The 18,419-nt window shown below is 47.9% G+C and overlaps 1 protein-coding gene across 1 annotated transcript in view; it reads right to left on the bottom strand.

Moving 5' to 3' along the window:
* COL27A1 (collagen type XXVII alpha 1 chain) overlaps nucleotides 1–16,991 on the bottom strand; it is a 159,109-nt gene extending 142,118 nt beyond the window's left edge. Inside the window, exons 1-3 of the mRNA XM_054393343.1 lie at nucleotides 16,939–16,991; nucleotides 7,796–7,866; nucleotides 622–2,069 (exon numbers count right to left, since the gene is read on the bottom strand). Coding sequence (XP_054249318.1) covers nucleotides 622–2,069; nucleotides 7,796–7,866; nucleotides 16,939–16,991 — 1,572 coding nt within the window. The remainder of the gene's footprint in view (nucleotides 1–621; nucleotides 2,070–7,795; nucleotides 7,867–16,938) is intronic.
* Nucleotides 16,992–18,419: the final 1,428 nt, after the last annotated feature.

The raw sequence follows: 18,419 nt of genomic DNA, 5'->3' as shown, positions 1-18,419 counted from the left end.
CCCTCTTGGCCCTGAGAAAAACTAGGGGTAGGGAACAGAGCCTCAACCTGGCCCTCAACTTGTAGGAAGGAAGGTGAGATTTCATTTTTTCTTTCTTTTCTTAAATCTAATATTAAGCAGCAACTTTAATCACAAACTTTAAAGGGGCATCCACCATCACATCCATTCCAGTTTACACTGAGATAGGTGCTGAAACTGTCACCAGCAGAAATGTCCAAGATGGGGCCAGTCTCTTGTCAGTGCTGCCCAGAGACAGGACAAGGAGCACATGCTGGAACCCAGGAGGTTCCATCTGAACACAAGGAAGAGATTCTTTCCTGTGAGGGTGCTGGAGTACTGGAGCAGGCCTCCCAGAGAGGTTGTGGAATCTCCTTCTCTGGTGAGATTCCAAACCTGCCTGGATGTCGTGATCCTGGGCAACCTGCCCTGGGTGACCCTGCTTGAGCAGGGGGGTTGTACTAGATTATCTCCATAGGTGCCTTCCAGCCCCCATGCTGGGATTCTGTGATTTGTGTTTGGCTGCTACTGCTAGTCTTTGTGGACACCCTTGTAGGCTGTGTTTTGCCAACCACTTGGCTGAGCTGTGATCAGGAAGAGGTAGCATTAAAAGCCTGAACTTACCTGAGGTCCTCTCTCTCCTTTCACTCCTGGATATCCCAGTAAAAATGGAAACGGAGTGGGTCCAAGTGGGTCAAAGATCTGATAGCCATCAGTGGCAGCTGGGGTTGTGAGGTTGAAGGTCCGTGTCCTGGCCCCTGAGGCGGGACGGGCAGACCCCAGGGGCGGTTTGGTGTACACCAGAAGGACGTCAGGAGGATCCACTTTCCTGGTGGGGGACGGCATGTGCTTCTTTGGGACAGACCCCTTGCTTGGGCTCTGAGGGGTTTGCTTCAGGGTGACAAAGTGGACGTTGCTGGTTGTGTTATCAGTCATCCTCCTCGTTGGCTTTACAGTACTGGGTGCGTCAGAGGGCTCAGTGGTGGGTTTTTGGTTGCTCTTCTTTTTGGTGCCTTGCTTGGATTCCTTCCTGCTGGCCCTGGAGGGTGTCTGGCTTGCTGGTGAGGACCTCTTGGCAGTAGGAAGGGGACTTTTCTCCATGTGTGTGCTGGGAGTGGGCCGAGACACCCTGAGGGTCGTCACTGTCCCCCGAGGGAGCGAAGGGGCAGGTGGCTGTGTTTTAGTGCTCGATGGAACAGGAGGTGAGACCACTGTGACCTTTGTGGCTTTGGTCGTCAGTCTCGGCAGTGACGGTGGGGATGACACCCCTGTGATGGCTGGTGTGTGTGTGCCTGAACCCCGAGTCTTGAGGGGTGCAGTGACCCTGCCAAACTCCAAGGATGGGGCAGCAGTGGTCAGGTTTGTCAGGCCCTTCAGCAGGAGCTCCATGTGCTGTGGGGTACTCGGGGAGGCACTGGGATCCCTGGGCAGGAGGGGGACGAGGGGAGGCAGTTTTGGCCGGTAGGTATCTGCTTGCCTGCACTGCTTTTTCAGGTATTTACAGTAATGATGAGCTGCCTTGGCAGAAGGATAAATATCAAACTGGCAGATGGCTCCTTCAAACTGCACGGAGTGCTGGTTTATCTTCCCAAAGAGGAAAGATCCCTGTGGATCCAGTGCCTCGTTCTTTTTAAGATGCAAATCCGCATGTACTCTGTGCTTCCCACAAGAAGTAAATAAAGTGACGGTCTGGCCACGGATATCGATGGCCATATTGTGCCACTGGCCATCATGGACATTGTAATCAAAATATACAGAGCGCTTGTGGCCCACGTACACGATGATCTTCCCAGGAACAAACTGGACCCCCAGCTGCAGTTTTTTCTTTTTGCTCTTGACAGCAAAGAGAAAAGCATTGTTGATGCGGTGGGAGCAGAGGCTCAGCACCAGGAGCAGGTCAGTGCTGGAGCCTGCGGGGAGGATGGCACTGACCGGTGCTTCAATCCGTGCTCGCTGAGTGAAGATGACCCCTGATTTGAAAGGAATGACTCCTTGAGGAGCTGCACGTGATGAGGACCATCCACTTGATGGCCTTTTCCCTGACAGGCCGAGTCTTTGAAGAACATCCACATCTGAAAGGGAAGCATGAAGAAAATGCAAGGTGCTGGGAACCCAAGGAGTCAAAAACAGTTCATGGAAAAAAAGGCAACAGGATGCAGGAAACCTCAACTATCCTCACACAAATACACATTCAAGTGTTCAGAATGGAGAGAACATAGCTGTTCTGCACATTCTTGAGGAGCAAATAGACGTTCAGCTTGGTCACCAGCAATTGCCAAAATGCATCAGCTCCATGGTTCATCTGGATAGTTATCCTGTCCCACCAGGAAAGAATTCCAAATGTTCTGAAGGGAGCTGACCTCAATGCAAGGAAATTTCCCACTGAGCACCAGTAGCCCACTTCTCTGGGGTTTAATTCTGAGTACTGACCACACAGTTGGAAATGAATTTGAACACCAGACTGAGCTGGGATTGCAAAATGTTACATCCCCAGAAGGCAAGTAAGAGAACTTTCAATAGGGAGCAAACCCCTTGTATTTGCCTCTCTCCAAATTAGTAAAGAAGCAGCTTTTGACCTTTGAGACTCCAGAGAGTTTAGGGAAGCAAAGGTGCCTCCCAGAGCGAAAAAAAAATTTGCACCTAGATTTCACTGAACCACTTTGGGTTCTCAAAAGCAGCACTTTTTTTCCCAGTGGATCATCTGACAGACTGCAATTAATTTAATAGGTTGAAAGAACCAGACTTGGTTTGTGAAGAGCTACTGGGCAGTAGAGGCAAGACCAGCCTCCAGCATTTGTCACCCAGGATCCAGGTGCCTTGTTCAAGACTGAATGAGAGTGACTGATGTCCAGAAACACCTATCTCTCTTCACCAACTGCAGGAGAAGTCTGCAACAGACAGACAATCAGAATGCTCTGGTTTCTGGCTCCAAGGTCTAACAGGAGTCACACACAGCTCAGAGTCCAAGGCAGATTAGCAGGCAACAGCAACACAACCTGGAGCCAACTGGCCACAGCATCCACTGAACAGCTTAACTGGGGAAGATGCTGAGGTCTGCGTGAGAAAAGCTGCAAAGCTAAACGTGTCCAGACCTAGAAAAGTGTGCATGCACCCAAACCCTTGTCCTTTTACTCCAGCTTGAACATTTGGCCTATCAGAGGATGTTACCTACACAGTATAGACAGATAAAGACTAGGCTGTAAACAATTACCATGACAGTACCACTGCTGAAATGAGCCAGGGTACCTGCATTTCCCTCCCTTTTTTCTGCCCAGATGCACCCCCATTACTCAATGACCAGCAAACTCTGAAGTGCTCCCAGGGGCAGCTAGCCCAGGATGGACAATTCAAACTCTGATCTCACAAGGTAAAAATTTGACAATCAGAGATGTGGCAGTGCCAAAAGTGGCTGCACATCACCTAACACCATGGGGCTGCAGCTTTCTTACATTAAAAGGAAAAGTAAATCAAAGGCTGTCCAAAGGGAAAACAAGCTCTTTCTCTAAAGGGCCTTGGAATTTTGCCTCTTTCACCCTCAATTATGAAATATTCAGCACAATACCAAATATTTGGAGAACTGGTACTTGAAAGAGGTCATCAGTGTTAGCCAGAAGGGTTGTAGGCTCAAGCCAGTCTGAAGCCTGTAATGTGGCTGGCCAGGAAAGGGAGGAGAATAATGACAAAACCTCTGTTCCTTGACTTTGGCAAAAACTTTAGCCATTTTTGTATGTAAGAACAAGTCAATCAATATTTACTTTGTCTGAGCTCAGCTTTATTCCCACCTCCCTTTTTTAAGGCAGCAGAGATTACCCTGGACAAGTTGTATCAGAGGTGAAAGGAGATGGAAATGTTCCCACTCTATGCAGAGGGAACGATTTACTGCACAGTATCACAGTATATCAGAGGTTGGAAGTGACCTCAAGAGATCATCAGGTCCAACCCCCCTGCCAGAACAGGATCACTTAGGGTAGTCCTCACAGGAACACATCCAGGTGGGTTTTGAAAGTCTCCAGAGAAGGAGACTCCACAACCCCCCTGGGGAGCCTGTTCCAGTGCTCTGTCACCCTCACTGTAAAGAAGTTTCTCCTCATGTTGAGGTAAAATCTTCTGTGTTCTAGTTTGAACCCATTGTTCCTTGTCTTATCACTGTGAACCACTGAAAAGAGCCTGGCCCCCTCTACTTGGCACCCACCCCTCAGTATGTGCCAGTGTTGACGATGGTACTGCTCTCATGCTGTGAAATCCCAACGTTTTTCTGCCATATTGCCCAACAGGACTGTCTGTCATCACAGCAAAGGTGGAGCCTTCCCCTCTCTGCATTGACTGAGGGAATCACAGCAGTATCTTCACAAAGGACAATCTCCAGAGCCCATGGAACAGCAAAGGCCAAGGACTGGTTTTAGCAAAGTCAAGTAGGACCCTTGCCACAGACTTCAAAGGCATCATGATTTAGCCCTAAGGAAATAAATTTGCTACATAAACTAGGAGCTAGACTGCAGCTTCCAATTTCTACATATAATTTTAAGCCCTCTTCCAGAGGCAGACAGTGCTGTGTCTCTACTAGGCAGAGGTGCTTTACACTCCAGGAACTATTCATTCGGTGGCTGCTCTGCAAAGACATAAGGATGTTTCTCTGCTCAGAGGATGCTGCTGCTGTTTCTAATACCAATCCAACTGCCTCATTAGCAACTGCATCCAACAGTGCTTAAGAAAAAGGAAAAAAAAAGCACAACCCAACCACTCCTTTCCCTCAGAACCCACTAAGGTAGAGCCAAACTCTAGATGCCTACGCAAAAACCTGATTAAAAGAGCCCTCATGCAGGACATGTACGTGGATTTTCCAGCACCAGGTCCAGGCACACAGGATTCCTGTGCACCCAGCCTGTCTGCCTCTCCATCCCATGTCGACTGTCCTGGGCTGGGGAGGCACATCCCCCAGGGATGATGGGATGTCATCAACTAACATAAAACGCAAGGTAATTTTGACTTCCTTAAATAGCTCCAAGTTTAGCAAAGCATTTTTTCCCCTTCAATTTTTTTCCTCTGTAGCTTTTTCCATCAAAACACAGTATTTAAAAAACCCATGCACTTAGAGCTGCCTGGTCCCTGCTGCCTTCAAGCTACTTGCAATGTTTGAACAACTGGGAAAATTTTTCCTAGCAGACACTGTGCATAAAGTGAGATGCACAGAGATTCCTGAACAACCACATGATCATCTCTGAAAGAGGGGATAAAATGTTTTATTGCTTCCTTTCCCATCTCTTTCTTTCCCTCCCCACACAAAAGGCTTTATAAGAAGAAGAAGCAGCCAAAAGGCAGGAGAGAAATAACTTGCAGCTTCCTGAGATGGGATGCCCACAGCTAAAGCTGAGTGGAATGAAAGCTACATTTCCCAAGGTTACTGTCCAGACCCTTACTCAGTGCACACCATATACTCACAAATTTCATGATCCTTTAGATTTGTAACACTTACAGAAAAATCATCCTCTGCATTCCCTGATTTTCCAGCATGCAGGAAGACTCTAAGCCTTACCACAATAACTGCAGTGTTTGCAAAGGCCTTGGTTTAATTTCATCCTCACACAGATCTGTGAACAAACTCTTACTGCTTTTGTAAATCTCATTTTTGAAAATCCCAAGTAATAACACAGTCTGAGGAAACAATGTTTCCTCACAGCCTTCACTTCCTTGGAAGGTTTTGCTTTCTGGTACACAGATGAGGAGCCTGTCTCTGCCTGGGGAAACCAAGCAAGATTAAAAATATTCCTCTATCATTGAGAAGGTATCTCAGAGAGGAGTTATCCACTACACTAAGGTAATGCAAAAAGAGCAAAGTGAAAGATTTTTCCTTGAGATTGATGGTAACAATCAAAAAAAGACATGGTGCTATCCCATAATTACCATAGGAGTAATGATGGATAGAGATGAATCTCAACAGCATATTAAAATCTGCTTTAAAAAACACAAAAAGGAGACGCCAACACACAGTATTTGTTCTGCCTCTTTATGAGCTGACATAAAACTTGCTCTGAAAACTGCTTGACTAAGTAATTCAGCCAGATGTTCACCTCTTCTGCACTGAAGCAGAATTTGGAAAATATTACATTTTTCAAAATTGCTGATGGCAGGGATGTGTTTTCTTTTTTTTTTTTTTTTCCCCTCCTGTAAAAAGTGCTCCATGGGCTGCCTGACAGTTGAGCATTGACCAACTTTCTAGTTTTCCTTCATGTTTTGGAGACTGAAAGGAGAGCCCTGGAGCCTGCTAGTCCACTTATTGTTGTCTACTGATTGCAGAGGAAGCTCTTCAGTTCCAGCATATACCCCTGTAAAGCTGCCATGTGGAAGAGGTGTTGCTATTTTAAGATGAGATGGCTCCTTTACAAACAGATGTTGCAGAGATGCTTGGCTCCCACTACTAACTGTACAAGAGGAGTTTACTTTTATTTTTGTTGACTGAAGATTTCTCTCTCCTCTTGTGAGGTCAGTCATTATTATATCCCAACCTTTTGTCCTGCTCCCATCAGCACTGGGAGGGGATGCTAAGAGAAGGGGTGTAAAGACAGGCTGAAAGTGCATAATCACTACAGAATACTTTCCCTGCTGCACAGGGACTGAGCCAGATGTAGGCATTCTAATATCATAGACATTATTTATGTTGGAAGAGACCTTTAAGATCATCAGATCCAACTCTTAAGCCAGCACTGCCAGGTCACCATTAAACCATGTCACTCAGCACCACACCTACATGGCTTTTCAATCCCTACAGGGATGGGGACTCCACCATTATCCTGGGCAGCCTGTTCCAGGGCTTGACAACCCTTTTGGGGAAGAAATTTTTACTCGTGTCCAACCTAAATCTCCCTTAGCACAACTTAGGCTATTGCCTTTTGGCCTATTGCTTGTTATTTGAGAGAAGAGACCAATGCCCACCTCGCTACAACCACCTTTCAGGAAGTTATAGAGAGCAATAAGGTCTCCCCTGAGCCTCCTTTTCTCCAAGCTAAACAATCCCAGTTCCCTCAGCTGCTCCTCACCAGACTCGTGCTCTAGATGCTTCACCAGCTTTGGTGCCCTTCTTTGGGCACACTCCAACACCTCAATGTCTTTGTAGTGAGGACCCAAAACTGAATCCAGTATTTGAAGTGTGACCTCACCAGTGCCCAGTACTAGGGGATGATCCCTGCTGTGGTCCTGCTGGCCACACTATTGCTGATACAGACCAGGATGCTGTTTGCCTTCTTGGCCACCTGGGCACACAGCTGGCTCATATTTAGCTGGCTATCCACCTCTGTAGAATTTTTCTTCTTTAAATTTGCTTTTACTTTTAAAACTCACATCATTTCTGTGTGCACCATGTCCTGTGTACCTGCACAGGCACAATCAGGTTGCATTCAAGTCAAGGAAAAACCAGTCTGCCAGAGCCACTTAATTCCTTAATGCCCCAGCCTCAAGGGGCACTTTCCAAAAGCAGTTAAGTCCTAGCAAGTGCAGGTAGATGCCAGTGACATTTTAGACACAAAGTGCTTCATTCCCACCAGCTGCACCAGACAGACAAGCACTTTTGGAACTCCTGTGGGGCACATAATCACCTGTTAAAAATTGGTCCTTTTGCCAGCTGTTAACTGCGTCATCTATACCATCAGTTCTGCAGTGATCATCAATAAATGCATTTAATTCTGTGCACTAGGCTCAGCTATTACTAAATTATGGTTCTTAACTGACATTAAAGCACTTGGCTTCTGCTTTTCTTGAAAGGGGAGAGAGAGAAAAAAAAAAAAAAAAAAGAAGTGTAATTTACCTTCAGAATTTCCCTGTGTGAATCCCAGGAACCAGGTAAAACATAATACAGTCCAGAGAAAGCAGAATCCCCTACAATTGGAAGAAAAGAAAAGAAAAAAAAAAAAAAAGATGAGTTTCTACAACACCATTGACAAAAGCTTGTCCCCTTCCCCATTAAGGGTCTTCTTGATCACAAGTCCAGTGAAGCCAGTGGCAGTGTCCGTGTGTCTCTGGGAAATGAAGAATGGACACTCAGCAGAGCAGCGCTCACTTCTGACTGAGATCTCACTTTGCTACTTTAAAGTCATCTAAAAGCCACTGAAACTAGTGGAAGGTTTTCCCACTGGTTTTAGGAGGTGCTGATCAAGCCTTGAACAAGGACCAGACTAGTGTTTTGAGATGCAGGGTCATCAGTGCCAGGTCAGCAGTTCCTTTACTACTGCTACTCTTTGGCACTTACCCTGTCTAGGACAGAACATCAGAAATACAAGAGCATGGAGAAATAATTCAAAATTGGAAGGTCAAAAGACATGCCAGGAGAATATGCCTGTGAGGATAGGAAATGATCTGACATGCAGTGACATGACACCAGGATCTCAGCAAACAAATTCAGAGTTCTTATGCTTTCCTACATAAACATATTCTAAAGATACAAAATCTTACATGGCTCTATTCCTCCTTTTACACCCTGATGCAAAGATGGTGGCAGCTTCTACCCACTCAGCACCCCATGCTGTTGCCACTAATGACTTTTTCATTAGCTTGGTAGAGCAGGAAATTTTAGAACATGTGAGAGCTGCAGACTCCCAAGTGCAGTGGCTCTCCAGACCCTTTCATGATGGAGAGGGAAATGAACAAACCTTTCAGTTGGCTCAGCTTCAAGCCTTGAAGTGCCACTGAAAACAGCAGCAGAGAGGAAAACTTTTACCAGAAAGGTAGCTGAATCCCCCCCTTAACCCACCAACATCCTTGATTTGTAGCCAAACAATGAACACAGGAAAGTCCTTGGGTAAGCTCACTTAAAACCCTCAGTGGAAAGTCTGAAGATTGAAATCCCTCCTTTTGTAGAGATGGTGTTTAGCAGCTTTGATCAGCAAGAGATGCTAGAGAAAAAGAGGCAAAATGTAAGCTACAGAAAGCCCTCAGCCAGAAGAATGCAGTGTGGGGCATCCACAGGTTGTTCTTCACTTCAGTCAGTGCAAACGCTGGGATATGCAAAGCAATGCCAAAGTGCAGCTTGCTCCTCTCTTTGGATCTGGCAAAGACAAATCATTTATCAAATGGGATTAGAGACCACTCTTCTCCTGCCATCGAGCCACAGATTTAGCACAAGAAAGCATCCTCTGAGAGAATGTATTATCCTGGGCCAGATCCTCACCCAGTGCAGGAGACCCTCTCCCACAGCTAAAATGAAGCCGCAGTGATTTACACATGAGTGGGGAAACCTGGCCTTCAACCTGGCCTTCAATGTAAAACTCCGTGCAGGAATCCAGCCACTGTTATTTTAAGCCTGAAGGGATAAAATACTGGAGCAGCCCTGCATCGCTCGGGAAACAAATAAGATGAACCACATCACTCTGTGCTGTTTCCATTACCCTGACACTGGGCTGCACATTTCAGGAGCTCTGGGGCAGCTTTAGTTTATGCATGAAGAAACCACAGCTTGGAATAGCTTGGAACTGAGGTATTCTCTCAGCATGTCCTGTAGCTGGCCACATGCTAACCAACAAATCCTCACCAGGTTCAAGAAATTTCGAGCTGGGGACACTTGGTTGTTTTCTCCCCGTTTCATCCCACAGAACACAATGCTGGGCTGAAGATGCTGCTGAGACCAAGGAGAGCTATTGCCCCATTTCATTCAAGGGATGTAGGAAGGGGAGGAGAACATGAAGATTCTTCATGGCCACAAGTCTTTTTATGACTTAAAAGAGGCTAAAATTCATTTCATGGAAAGACCTGCATCGCTGTGCAGATCACCAGAGAACACGGGAGTTTTAAGATGCAGACACAATTCCTTGCATGCATGGAACAAAGACCTTGCTGGGGATCATCAGCTGGGTTTACCTGCCTCATGAGAGCATGGGAAGATGAGCATGAACACCAAGGGCAGCAGGAGTCCCAAGCATTAAGAACCTTTTCCCTCATGAGGATCAGGTTTGTACCACTATGCACAAATACTGGTGTGTACAGCGAACCTATCTGAAGTCCATCTCTTTTTTCTGCAGGGTACCTTCATAGCCCAAATTTGCTTCCAAAATTCCTATTGACCAACACAGTGAGGGAAACAAGCCTTAGGGGAAAATGCAGCACGTAATTTCATTCCAGTGACACTGACAGGGCTATAAAGGAGACGAATGTGCAGTGTGGGATCCAGCTGGCCTCAGCCAAGCTCCTGGACCCCTTGCACAGCCAATACCATAAGAGCCGAGAGTGGGGCCCAGTGCCAAAACACTGAAGAAAAACACTTTGGCAAAATTCACCAACTTAATGGAAAAAGCAAAAGTGGCTTCCAAATGGCAGACCTGTGACTGATGGGGCTGTTAATTATTGTGGGGGTTTATAATGCAGACTCTTTTTCCGTTACAATTCCGCAGTGACAGGATTGCATAAGCAGCTTGAGCAGCAATAGTAAAGGAAGATTTTTCTCCTTATATAGAGCTATCAAACCCACCTTGCCTTTATCTCAGCTTCTTTCCACAACCAGCAATTTCCACAAAGACTCTATAGAAATAGTCCCCACTAAAGGCAGTTATTTCTTGTACTGCACAGAGCCTGTGGATACCAGAATGAGAACCCCGCTGCTATAGTCACTAGGTGAAGCAATGCCCCTAACCACAGGTGATGTAAGTTCGTGGGAACCCTAAAACTTTTCTAGTTCTTACAAATTCCCTTTATAACAAACTGAAGCTACTGACTAATTTTGCTTTGGTACTTTTTGTGAACTTCTGTGATCAGTTTGTGGGGACTAACCAGTGCCAAAAGTGCAAGGCAAAGGACAGCAGAGAGGGACAGAGGATCACAGTGACCGGTATTAACACTACTCAGACTTCATGGTGATTTTAGCATCTTCTCAGTGAGGACCATATGCACACAGGTAGCAGCCAAGAATAAACATCCTTGGGAGTTCCTACAAAAAGTAACCAGAAGCTCTAGGCCGTGTTTCTTCTGAGGCTTCAGGACAGAGAGCAGGTCCCTGCACATGGTTGTAGGCAGCAATTCAGAGACCTGATGAAATCACAACTTCCAGTTAGCTTACAGTTACAAAATTGTGCTTTGGGTTTTCAGCTTCCAGACTCATTTGCTGTCTTCTTACTGAGCATTGAAAGATCAGAGTGCTAAGAGTGGCAAGCTGTGTCTTGGAGGCTAAAGAGTTCTCACTTCATAGCTTGTGTGGTGTGTGATAGCCCCAGAAATGTCATGTTCAAGGTGGCAACCTCAAGAGCAAAAGGAAAGGAAAACTTCTGCTGACCATATTGGTTCTTACCTGACAACCTTTTGAACAAAGCACTACCCTGAACTAAGGACAACACTGAGACAATAGCCTCTAGGGTAGACTTAGTCAGGAACTAGCCTCAAAAAAGTGCAAGCTTGATGAAGCTTGAAGCACTCTGTAAAACAGTTATTTAAATCCACTGTAAAACAGTGGATTCAGCTAACTCTCCACAATTTCTGGAACTGGTTGGAAGGATTTCAGCTTTTTTAGATTAAAAGGTCTGTCCCTACCTTAAAAAAAAAAAAAAAAAGACCAAATGATTTTGACATCTTAGAATCACAGAATTGCTGGTTGGAAAAAACCTTTAAGATCACCTTTTTTGCTTATTTGATGGATTAAAGCTGAAGAAATTGTTACAAGGGCTCAAAGCAGCAGGTTTTTTTAACTTTGTTGTTGTTTTCTCTTTCATTTACAGTGGGGAAATGTTTTTGAAACTGCAAACATTATTGCAGTGTGGAAAAACGATTCCCCCTCCCCCCTTCCATTCAGGTGCATTTTTTTCCTGTCTGAAAGACCATAAAGTCAGCTGGATGCTGAAAATTGCTTTCCAAGAAAGGCAAATTTGCATTTCTAGCTGTAGGTCAGGCAGTGTATCTTAAAAGCAGAAAATGTTTATGCTGCTTAAGATCCTTTGCACATAACTGGAGGTGATATAATTTTATAAGACTCCCAAGCAGTTTTGATAGTCAACAGGAACCAAAAAATCACAACCTACATACTGAGGCTTTAAATTGCACTGTGACATTGATTCCACTCCCAGCTTTTTTGGGGTAGAAATCTTATTTTGTACTAGTACCATCCTTTGCAGAGCAGACATCTGGTCTCTTTTCAGGGCTTATGGAAACTGTGATATTTCTTCTGTCACCTATGGTTTCTGCAGAGATCAATGGGAACATACAGTTATGGAGACGACCCTGTATCAACCCTGCATAGACCTTTGCTGGCCCTTTTCTGCAGTATAAAGCAGCTATCAATGCACACCTCCACACACAAAGGCTTTGTCTGATGTATGCAGGCCCTGCTGCACACCCCAGCATGCTAAGGGGAGAATCTCTGAGATGACTGAAATAATATGAACTTTAAATACCATCCAGCATCAAGTACAAAACCCATTTCAGTATCCAACCCACTGCTCCTAGGCACAGGTTGATCAAAACAGATTTTTCAGATGACAACCAGAAACTCAGTGCACATGCAGCTGTAATGGAGAAGATGAAGTGGGGTCTGGCTGGCTGCCTGAGCTTTACCATACTCTGAGCAGAGGGTCCCACCATTATTACTGGAGACTCCAGCAGCCCAAATAGGGAAACTCCCTTGGATGGAAAACTCTCCAGACCATACTTCAGCCCCTCCTTGGAGTGATCCTGAACAGGAATGTCTGAATCCCCCTACACCTTGCCCCAGAGTTTGGGGTGTGTGTGCATATCCAGAGATTCCCATGGTTTCTGTGGCACCATTTCTGACAAATCTAATCTTCATTCAGGATGAAAATGTCCTCAGTGCTGTGCCTGTAGAGGTCTGTCTCAGACTCTATCTCACTTTGGCAACTGTGGTCCAGAAGTAGCTGCTGTTTCCTTTGAAGGAGGCCCTTGGCAGAGAGGAACAACCCACTAGGGCCTGATGAATGGGAAGAACTCTGTTCACAAAGGGGATGGACCTCAGCTTCTGGCAGTGCTACAGGAGCTGGTCTCAAGGACTGCAAAGAAGCTTTCTACTCTTAAAAGACTGCATATCAGCCAAGGTCTAGATGTGAAAGGCCTGGTGTTTGCTCCCTCAGCAACTATAGCTCCTCTCAGGATTTCTCCCAGAGAGAATGCAGATCTGCAGTCCACAGATGAAGTGTTAGTGTGGCAAATCCTTTCTCCTGCAGACACCTTACACCTTGCTCTTTCAGGTTCTGTCATCTGCAGACAAATGGCTGATGGGTTTCAAATCACTGGTCCTTGTCCTCCTAATTGGGAACTAGAGCTCATGCTTTTGTTGCACAAAGCTGGCTCTGAGCTCACCAGCTCCGCTGAGCTGCTGGTGGTGACAACCTACTTCCTCACCTGCTGGATCCAAGACTGACTGACATTGCTATAATACCCTCTCAGAAATATCCTACAATAGGGAATCTTTCTTGACAACCCATCGCTTGGTCTCCTCTTTGGTCACCACCCCTGTTTGTCTGGATTATTGAGTTTGCTGCTGTTTGAAGTGACAGCATTCAAGTACTGGCCCTTGCCTTTGTGCTCTCAGTTAGTAACCAGAGCCCTCAACAAACAGAAGTGCTAAGTATGATCTGTCATCTAACTCTTGGGGGTTTTTTGCCTTTCCAACAAATGCCTTTGCGTTCCTTCATTTTGTGAATGGGGTTTGGCAGAGCCCTTACAAAACTTCCCCTTGTTTCCATTTGCACTTCAGTAAGAGTTCATCATTTCTACTTATGTCCCCAACAAATTGAAAAAGATAAAAAAATAACCCCTGTGCCTGTCTCTATTCAGAGGTTTCCTGCAACCCCCTCACCTCAAGTCCTGAGCAACCCTTGATCCATAGCATAACCTCCATAAAAACTGTTTTCAAGCAATAAAAATTTTATCCCCTCAACCCACTGCAGGATGGGGATGGAGCTAGAGCTTTATTAAAAGGACATGCTCAGAGATACATCGAGGCAGCAGTAGATGGGAGACCTGGACTCTGGACTTCAACTTGTACTGTGGCTGTGGCACTGTCCCCTCCTGGGACACAGCTCCAAGAGGCTATGTAATTGCCTCCTTTTTATGCTATGCACCTAGCACTCATTTGCCTGCCTACTGTATTTGTCCAGCTGTGCCATAATTTCTTCTCAGATCACCCTTCCACCTTGCATCCAATGGTCTTTTCCTCTTGAAACAGGAGCCATACCTTTCTTTAGCCCGTTTCAGGGGCTGACCCACCTTGGCAGTGCCAGGTGGGTGCTGTACCACCTGTGTGCCTCTTTGTCATCCAGCACGTGGGCCAGGCAGCCCCTGAGTAGCATTACACCAACAACCCAGAGCTGTAACAGCAACGAGGCACCCATCAGAAGCCTCCAGAACATCAGCTGCCTTCATGGGCAGCATGGTGCACTGGGGCTGGAAGGGGCCAAGGTGGCACAATGACAACTGAAGAGCACAAGTGCTAAGGTCTTGACACATGCTCAGTTCACAGCTGAATGTAAAACCTTCGTCTTTGGTTTAGTAAGCCTGTGCTCACTAAAAATGCATCAATGGTAATGATCAAGAGAGGCATTTTAGGCTTGCAGAGCCTGTAAAACTTTGTGTTCTGGTTTTACAAGCTGTAGCTGCTCGAGCCAGGACAAAGCTTCAACACATTCTGCAACTGCTTCTCCTTCCCTGGTGAGCCAGCCCTCCCACTCCCATCTATGGGTCTCTCCTGCATGTCTGGCAGCTCCTCCTCCTGAGGATGCTGCAGGAGTGCTGGGACAAGCAGGACCTCCAGTGCCACGTGGTAGTACACCAGTACCTTCCCATTACAAGCTGCCTTCGGGAAGCACAACCCGCACCCACCCCTAGGAAGACGGCGGCACAAGGGTGGCTTAGTGAGCCCAGGCACAAGCCAGATCTGGGCTCAGAGGACTCTCTCCAAAACTAACAGCCTCAAGAGGAACATCCAGCTGTGGGAATGGTGAGATGCACAGCACTCAGCTCTGCCAAGCACATCAAAACCCAGCCGCAGAAAGCCCATCGGGAGATAATGTGAAGGGGAGCAAGCGACCTCTGCTGAGGAGGGGACGTAGCAGCAGCACATTGGCGAGGTAGCTAAGCCAGAGCAGATCCTGGGAACAAAAGGCACACATATTCCGAGTCACCAGAAAAGACCAACCACAGACTTCCCGTGGCACAGCCGCACTCAAACCTTGTGCAGCCCTGCACAGCGCTAGCCTGGGACACCGAGATTCAAAACCAGATACAGACCTCTGTGAGCAGGCGGCCACACTGCCTTCTCCTGGGTCCCCATTTCCTAACCCTGTCTTCAAGCAGCATCCCGTTTGCCCTGGGATTGGAGCAGGATCTCCCTGTCCTTATTTGTACCGTGACTGTGGTCAACTTCTCCATCGTGGGAGTGAGTCAAGTAGGTGCTCTGTGTGGCAGCTGTGCCTCATGCCAATTATCTTCCCAGCATCGGGCCCCTCCCGTCACCTCAATGCTCTCCATCTTTGAAAGGAGTCTTTCAAAGACTGTCACAAATGGTGAAGCCCAAAGGGGAGCAATCACCGTCACACGGTCTCAAGCAGGCAGTTCACTCCAGACCATAACCAACACTAAAACAGTGCAGCTGGGAGGCACTCTAGTTACCAGTATCTCCAGACATGCTACAGCCACATCTAGGCAAAAAAAAAAAAAAAAAAAAAAAAAAAGAAAAAGAAAAAAAAATATCCTTTGAGCACTGAAATTCAGTCCTTGTGAGTATAGAAGCACAGGCAAAACTCCTCAAGGGGAGCTGGTTGCAGCCCTCGGGAGAGGTTCTGGTCTCTGCACAGAGCTTCACAGGCTGACACAGAGCAGAGCGTGCGCTGAGCCCACAAAGGAGCTGCACGTTCATCCCTGGCCAGGCACTGCGCTCTAGGAGCAGCTGCCGGAGCGGGGTGACCCTCAGGGTGAAGGGGCCCTGCCCCCAGATCCCCTCACCCGCTTTCCACCCTTTCACCCCATCTCACAGTCCAGCCGAGGCCGGCAGGAGCAGAGGGATCCTGTACACAACTTTTTCAAACTGCCAGGCAGAAGAATCCCAGTCTTTCCAAGGGAGTGTCGGTAAATCATCATTACATCCGACAACGCAACCAGAGGGATTAACCCTTTGCTAGTCCCCGGGAAAATAATAATAACAGCAACGACAACACATTTAACAACGAAAACAGTGCAAGCAGATCCCAGCTGTGTGAGAAGGAGGACGGGCAGGGTGTCTGATTTTTTGTCTCTAAACATAGATAGATAGCAAGAGGTATTTGTGCGCGGGTGCGGACGCTGAGCACATGAGGGACATGCCACCCGGCACCCGCCAGCCGCTGCCCCAGCTCAGCCCTCCCCATGGCTCTCCACTGCCTGAGGACCGCGGTGGCCAGCTCCGGGTACTCGTGCCCCCACGATCCTGCGGGACAGGAGCAGGGAGTGGCATTTCTCCCCTACTCCCAGGAAGGATTTGGGACTCTCCCCCCCTGCCCGGGAAGATTGCAGGTGTGCAGGGTTGGGGGGGGGGACTGCAATTGCCCGTTGCTGCATCTCGCCTGGGTGCAACACCGGCACCCCCCCACCCCCTCCCCCGGAGCAGTTCCCGGGCTGGGAGCTTCTTCCCCGGGTGCATGGGAACGGGGGGGTCGGGGGGCTCCTCCCCCGCTTCCCGACTCCGAGACCCCAGCTCTCATCCGCTTTCTGCACACCCCAACACCATTCCCATCCTCCTGCTGCAGCGTGGCCTCCCTTCTCTCTCAGCCCATTCTCCTCTGCAAGCCCAGGAGTTTTCACATCATCCCCTGGCAGAAGGAATGTCTTCCCTCCACCCCATCCCCAACCACCCGGGAGCGGAGTTCCCCTCTCGGGCCGGCTCTCCCCTCCCGCAGCCCTCCCGGGATCCCCCGGCTCCCCGGGCACCCCCATCCCCGCCCGGGATGCCCTTCCCCAGCGCCGGGAGAAGTCGGACTTTGTACTCACCCCCTGCCTGCTGCAGCTCTGAGTCTGGAGACCGGCTCTGATTCCGGCTCCATCACGTTTAGTGCATTGTCTCTTTCGGGCAATTTTTGCGGCAATCCATCAGAAAAAGAGGGACAGGCTGGTTTGTGGGTACATCCTTCCCAGGAGCTCAGCTCTCTGCCTCTCTAAGGGGCTCAGCCGTGTCAAAGACACCCCCTGGCCCGAACGGCTCACTCCTTCCTCCTTCTCTTCTGGGTCCTTTTGCTTACACAGATCTTTTAATCCCATTTAACTCCCTCTCGGCAGACTGCAATTACCTTGGGAAAAAGGAGAGAGAACAGAAAGTACACGCTAGGAAGCCAGGCTGGCCCATGGTCGCTGGATTTCTTGCCTCTCCTTTTTTTTTTTTTTCCTCCTCCTTATTAATAGCACAATTTCTGTGATCTCTGATTTCCAAAATCCTTGATTGAAAGTGTTTGGTTTTTTTTTTCTTAGCTGTTACTTTGTGGTTGTTGGTTGGTTGTTGGTTGTAATTATTATTTTTATTTGCAGTGCAGATGTGCCTCCCACCCCTCCAAGGACCTCTCCTCTAGACTTACAGAGAAGAGGAAAAGGCAGATTTCGAGAAATGAAAATTATTTAAGGATGTCCCTGCTGCCTCTCTCTGCTGCCCTCCTCTGTAACACCGAAGCACTTACAAAAAATAATACAAAGTAAATAAATAATTAAAAAAAAAAAAAAAAGGAAACTATTTCGGCCAAAAGAGCTGCTGAGAAGCAACCAAAGATCCCTTCCAGGTTCCATGGAGGACATGCATAGGCCCCTGGAGGCTGCTGATGGAGGTCTTTTCTACTTTGCTCTCACCTGCCAGGAGCCATGAGCCCTCTGCCCAGACTGGCTTGGACCCACCTCACCACAGACTGGCGAAGGACCTATGTTATGAGGTACTTGACGCAGCTTTTCCCCTGGGCTCAGCGTTTGGTGGGGAGCATTGGGGGCCTGTGGAGGGGGCTCAGGCTTGCAGAAAAGCCTCCCTGGGTCCCTGCTCCTCTCCTTGCCCTGCCTTGCTTCCACAGAGGACTGGGTGCGGGGCTTTACCAGACCCCCCCTCCTCCTGGCACCAAGTGGTGGAAGAAGCTGCAGCCTGGAGGGCAGGGAAAGGGGCATGGGTTTTCTCATGCAAGGTCCACCAGAGCAAATCAGATCCCAAGTCCATTTAGCCAGCTCCACCAGGAGAGAGAGCTTTTGTATGTGGATAAAACCTGCACCCTTGTGCCCTGTCCTCTCCCAGCTCTTGCAGAATCCCACCAAGCTGGGACCCAGCCACTGCGCACACCCCACGGTGTCCAGCAGGTCCCTTTCAACCACCGCAGGACGCGGCAAATCCCTGAGCTCTATGAGATCCCCTCAGGTAAGTGAGGGCAGCCCATCACAGCGAGACCTCCCACCTTGTACCTGCACCCCCGGGTGCCCCTTGGCCCTGCTCCTTTCCCCTTGGCACA

Source organism: Indicator indicator, chromosome 28, assembly GCF_027791375.1.
Source record: "Indicator indicator isolate 239-I01 chromosome 28, UM_Iind_1.1, whole genome shotgun sequence".
In the NCBI taxonomy this organism is placed as follows: Eukaryota; Metazoa; Chordata; class Aves; order Piciformes; family Indicatoridae; genus Indicator; species Indicator indicator.
The sequence above is the reverse complement of the archived record's forward strand: the minus strand, read 5'-3'. Positions and strand labels throughout refer to the sequence as shown.